Source organism: Cyberlindnera jadinii, assembly GCF_001661405.1.
Source record: "Cyberlindnera jadinii NRRL Y-1542 unplaced genomic scaffold CYBJAscaffold_42, whole genome shotgun sequence".
Classification (NCBI taxonomy): domain Eukaryota; kingdom Fungi; phylum Ascomycota; class Saccharomycetes; order Phaffomycetales; family Wickerhamomycetaceae; genus Williopsis; species Williopsis jadinii.
The window spans coordinates 162-5,689 of NW_017963693.1; the positions used below are offsets into that span (position 1 = coordinate 162).

Consider the following 5,528-nt stretch of genomic DNA (forward strand, 5'->3'; position numbering starts at 1 on the left):
AAAGTATAGCAAGTGGTAGCTACTTCTCTGGCTAAGAGATATACAAAGTATGAGCATGTAATCTTCAATACAACATCAGATATAACAATTCAGAGTTTGTACGGCATAATCAAGAAAGACGCGTGGATTTGCTTATATCACAACAACCTAAAATTAAGAAACTTTAAGACTACCACACACTAGAACTGATTTCTATCATCCTATATGCCGACTTTTAATTTGATTGGTGGTTCTTCTGAAATAACCTAGGATGATGTTTTTTTTTTGTGTCTAGCTCGTCGTTGCCCTAGCAATCGCAAAAATGTAAGGAAGTTTCCGATTTTATAGGCATTGTTTACATTTTGAATTCTTATCAACACAAATATGACACAAAACCAAAAAAGTTTTATACACAAAAGTAGAAGTATCACAAGATAATGGCCAGAAACAAAAGATTGAGTAAGCGAAGAACAATGGCTGGGTAACAACCAAAGGGACCCCAAAGAACTCTCATTGGAACCTTCCAAAGACATCCTCAACTTGAGGAAGAAACATCAGCGGCTAATCCTGAACCACAGCACCAAGTTCAAGCGAATTGAGGTACGGCACAGTAAGAAGACCCATTACTTATTGAAACAGACTAACTCACCTGCTATGAGAACAAGACACAGAGCCAAGAAACCTCCAAGTTTTATCACAGAACACCCATGTAGAGATCACAGACTTACCACAACAAACGCCATTATCTGAATCTGAACCTGAGCTTGATAATGGTACTATGGCTGATAGACGAAGAGGTATATGAAGACATGCTGTATAGGTAGCAGAAAGAGCGCTAGAAGAAATTAGATGTAATGGTACTTTTGACTATGATCCCAACTTTGAACACATCATTGAGAATGGCATCATCGGTTTTAAAGAGAATGATGATCCAGTTTATGAGCAACAACAACGGCGGAGACCACAGAACGCGGTTTATAATCCAGGTGGATTTGAATAGTGTTGTGATTATTGTCATGCTCTCCTTATCGATGCAGAATTACCATCACTTTGTTGTGACAGGGGAAAGTTTTACTCGGTGAGATATTCAAAAAACCTCTACAGTACATGAAGGATATGATATTGGAAGCAATGACATCCAAATATTCTCGAACAACCAGTCCTGGTGATTCGTGAGGTGGAGCTTGTTCAATGACCATCAAAGGCCGTTTATTCCATAGAATTGATGGTTTGATAGCTCAGGAAAATGGACAAGAGAAATTGAAAGGAATTTATACACTAACTCCAGGCTTAGCTACAAATCTTCATCTTGAATTGATTAAAAGTTTTTTTCAAGATGATGAAGAGGATAATAAACTTGAGGCCTACATTAGGAAAATCGGTGAATTTCTCTCTCAAAACGATCGTTATGCACAGCTGTTAAATACCACTGGAGAAATTGTTCAAGAGAAAATTACAGAGATGGGATAAACCAGAGGAGAAATTATCGTTCAATTTGCGATCATTGAACTAACGGCACCAACAAGCAAAGAATATCAAATTGCCAGAGTTTAAGCAGTTTATCTTGGTGCGCAGAAGCAATAACAACAAAACAGACTTTAATTTGAGTACGCATAAACAAAAGATCTAAAGGCGGCTCCACTTTTATCAATATTTGTAAGAGTGATTTTTAATCTTTGAAATGTCCTCTTTTATCAAATAGAGGGCGAAACAAATATTTTTCATACTAACGCTTCTCAAATTAATATTATTCTAACACTTATACGAAATCTTACCATACAGTTTTAGAAAAATCTTTAGGTGTCGATTTCTTTCGTTCCAAAATTCATCGTTTTATTAATGAGGGATCAGGCCATGTCTAATTTCTACGAGAATATTTACATCATGCACGGGCAATTCTTCACAAAAACATTTACTATTGTCAAAGCATACCTTTTTGAATTCTTTTGTGAGTACGCCCCCTAAATTTCAAACAAAACAAAACAAAACAGCACTGTGTATCTTGGCTTTTCTAAATACACCTCGTTCATATATCTTGGATTTTCTCTATCTATTCTACTACCACTTTATCCTTTTTTATTTTGTTTACACATTTTTATATCTACTTTTCTTCTTCGTGCATAAGTTTCAGACTTAATCAAGAATATTCCATAAGTACTACTACATACATGATATTATTGCATTTGAAACAGACACATTTCAGAAGGAATCAAGATCAAAAAACACAATCAAATATACCAGATTTGTACTGAAATCAAAACAAATGTGTTCTCACAAAAATTCACAAAGAAGTTTGTCGACTTAAGAATTACAGCTCCAAAGGATGTATTTTCAAAAATATATCGAAACTATCATATAACATATACTTAGTTCCGTATCTTGACATGTCACTATCTAACCGATTTAAAAGATTTAAAGTACCCGATTCGACAAATTAGAAAATATGTGACAGTTTAAATATTTGTAGACTACATGTATCTCCAAAAACATTTGTGAAATCATTAATGTGAAAGGCTTGAGGTATTATCAGTAAAAAGACACAACTCCTCCAATGAGTAAGGGCGATTTGTAAATTACAAACAAACCAAATCTAAAACGATCACCTATCTGCTGGTAATGTAGTATAAATTTTAATATTTGCTGTATTGTGGATCTCGATACATTCTCTTAAATTGGTTCAAATTCTTTACATCATATACCTGTCTTAGAAAAATGCGCGATGATATTACGCCTAAAAACCCCTCATATCATGATTTGGTGATCTTGAATAAAAACGCAGTATACAACTAGCCATATTTCTTTTCGGTATAAATCTACACGAAAAATTAATCCGTTAAAACCTGGCATTACTGAAGTTAAGAAATATTAGAAAGCACAGGAAAGGCAAGTATACGGAAAGAATTCAGGACTAGAATATTAAGCAAAGCGTGGAACTTTGCTCTTAAATCTTAATTAAAAAGAATATAAATGCATATCAGCTCGGAATCTAAAACATTGAGACATTCAGACACTCATATTTGTGATTAATGATTAAACTCAGAGCATTGGTTAGAAATGAAATTATATCTCAGAATGATTAAGCCTATATTTTACATGGTCCGAATATTGTGACTGGAATAGATTTTTCAAAATTTCATGTGGTAGAAGATCGTTGTATCGTAATGTTTGTATAAATCTTTTCATAAAAATGCAGTTGCTCGAAAATATGCATTTAAAAAGCCCTTAAACCTATTTGCTGTTTTGTATTCTTTTAGATATATGTATTTCATTTTCTTGTCTTCCTTTTTTTTCTTTGGTTTTTGGGAATTGTTTTTGCTTTTTCTTTCAGCATATATGTAATACCAATTCTTAGTAAAGTTGTTGTCTCAATTTGAATAAAACACATATGCACACTCTGACAGACATCACATTGAGTAAACATATGGAAAGTGACCCAGGCGTATGTGACTAAAAGTATCGAATTTGAGATTTATTTTTTATATATTTCTCGAGAAAACTTATGCAAGGTATCGAGTTAAAATCAAGTAAAAATTTCCCAAATTGTTTGAAATTGATCTTTTTTTGTTTTGAAAAAGTGGGAATTGATTTTTTTTTTCCTCGTACGAAAATTCCATTTTATGTGAGAATATAATAGAGCGTTTGGTGATTGGACTCCTAGGAAGAGAGGGCCTGCTATCAAACATTTTAACAAAAAAATCTTTGATGGAGTGAATAACCATGGTAGAGCATTGTCCGAGGTATATATATATGAAACGAAAGAAAGTCCACTTAGGTGTACTTCAAGTAGTTTATTGTACAAGTTGACCTGTAGTGGTTAGACCCGGTGAACGCGATTTGGACTTTTGCGATCGACTTGCACTGCACGGCCCGTCGGGTGTTGTCTTTAATTCCTTGGTCCCTCGTTTAATAGTATGGACATTTGAAACTGACGAAATCAACGGCTAGAGAGTCTTCTAAAACTGTAGGGTAAGATTTCGTAGAAGTATTCACAAGAGTGTATATGGTGTGGATATGTTAGAATGATACTAATTTGAGTACCGTTAGTATGAAAAAAATTGTATCGCCCTTTATTTATTAAAAGAGGTCAACTCAAAGATAAAAAAACACTCTTACACATATTGATAAAAGTGAGGCCGCCTGTAGATCTCCCCTTTACACTGAAAGTTAAGTACGTTCTGCGGTTATTGCTTCTGCTCACCAAGGTAAACTCTTTAAAGTTCTCGACTTTTTGGTGCCGTTAGTTCAATGATCGTAAATTGAACGATAATTTCTCCTCTGATTTATCCCATCTCTGTAATTTCCTCTTGAACAATTTCTCCAGTGGTATTTAACAGCTGTGCATAACGATCGTTTTGAGAGAGAAACTCACCAATTTTCCTAATGCAGGCCTCATGTTTATTATCCTCTTCATCATCTTGAAAAAAACTTTTAATCAATTCAAGATGAAGATTTGTGGCTAATGTTGGATCTAATGTATGAGTTTCAGCCAACTTCTCTTTTCCATTTTCCTGAGCTATCAAACCATCAATTCTATCGAATAAACGGCCGTTGATGGTCATTGAATAAGTTCCACCTCACAAATCACCAGGATTGGTTGTTCGAGAATATTTGGACGTGTTTAGATCAAATAAGACATCTTTCAGGTACTGTAGAGGTTTTTTGAATAAGTCACCGAGTAGAATTCTGCCTCCTGTCACAACAAAAAGATGGTGATTCTGTATCGATAAGGAAAGCATGAGAATAATCGCAACACTTTTCAAGGCAGCCTAGATTACATACTGAGTTCGGTGGTCTTTGTGGTCTTTGTGGTCTTTGTGGTCTCCGCTGTTGTTGTTGTTGTTGTTGTTGTTCATAAACTGGATTATCATTCTCATTAAAACCGTTGGTGTTATCCTTAATGATGTATTGAAAGTTGGGATCATAATCAAAAGCACCATCTCGTTTAATTTCTTCTAACACTCTTTCTGCAACATCTGCCGTAGTTCTTCATCTACCTCTTCGTCTATCAGCCATAGTACCATTATCAAGCTCAGGTTCAGATTCAGATAATGGCGTTTGTTGTGGTAAGTCTGTGATCTCTACATGGGTGTTCTGTGATAAAACTTGGAGGTTTCTTGGCTCTGTGTCTTGTTCTCATAGCAGGTGAGTTAGTCTGTTTCAATAAGTAATGGGTCTTCTTACTGTGCCGTACCTCAATTCGCTTGAACTTGGTGCTGTGGTTCAGGATTAGCCGCTGATGTTTCTTCCTCAAGTTGAGGATGTCTTTGGAAGGTTCCAATGAGAGTTCTTTGGGGTCCCTTTGGTTGTTACCCAGCCATTGTTCTTCGCTTACTCAATCTTTTGTTTCTGGCCATTATCTTGTGATACTTCTACTTTTGTGTATAAAACTTTTTTGGTTTTGTGTCATATTTGTGTTGATAAGAATTCAAAATGTAAACAATGCCTATAAAATCGGAAACTTCCTTACATTTTTGCGATTGCTAGGGCAACGACGAGCTAGACACAAAAAAAAAACATCATCCTAGGTTATTTCAGAAGAACCACCAATC

At 35.1% G+C, this 5,528-nt stretch overlaps 2 protein-coding genes across 2 annotated transcripts; one reads left to right on the forward strand and one right to left on the reverse strand.

Annotated features, from left to right (window-relative positions):
- Window positions 1-725: 725 nt before the first annotated feature.
- Window positions 726-1,616, forward strand: CYBJADRAFT_170130 (uncharacterized protein). The gene has a single exon (XM_020216080.1). The coding sequence runs from the start codon at window positions 1,171-1,173 to the stop codon at window positions 1,447-1,449; it is 279 nt and encodes a 92-aa protein (XP_020067641.1). The 5' UTR covers window positions 726-1,170; the 3' UTR covers window positions 1,450-1,616.
- Window positions 1,617-4,111: 2,495 nt separating this feature from the next.
- On the reverse strand, window positions 4,112-5,024 carry CYBJADRAFT_170132 (uncharacterized protein). The gene has a single exon (XM_020216081.1). It carries the CDS (start codon window positions 4,536-4,538, stop codon window positions 4,260-4,262), a length of 279 nt encoding a protein of 92 aa, XP_020067642.1. The 5' UTR covers window positions 4,539-5,024; the 3' UTR covers window positions 4,112-4,259.
- Between the last annotated feature and the right edge of the window lie 504 nt (window positions 5,025-5,528).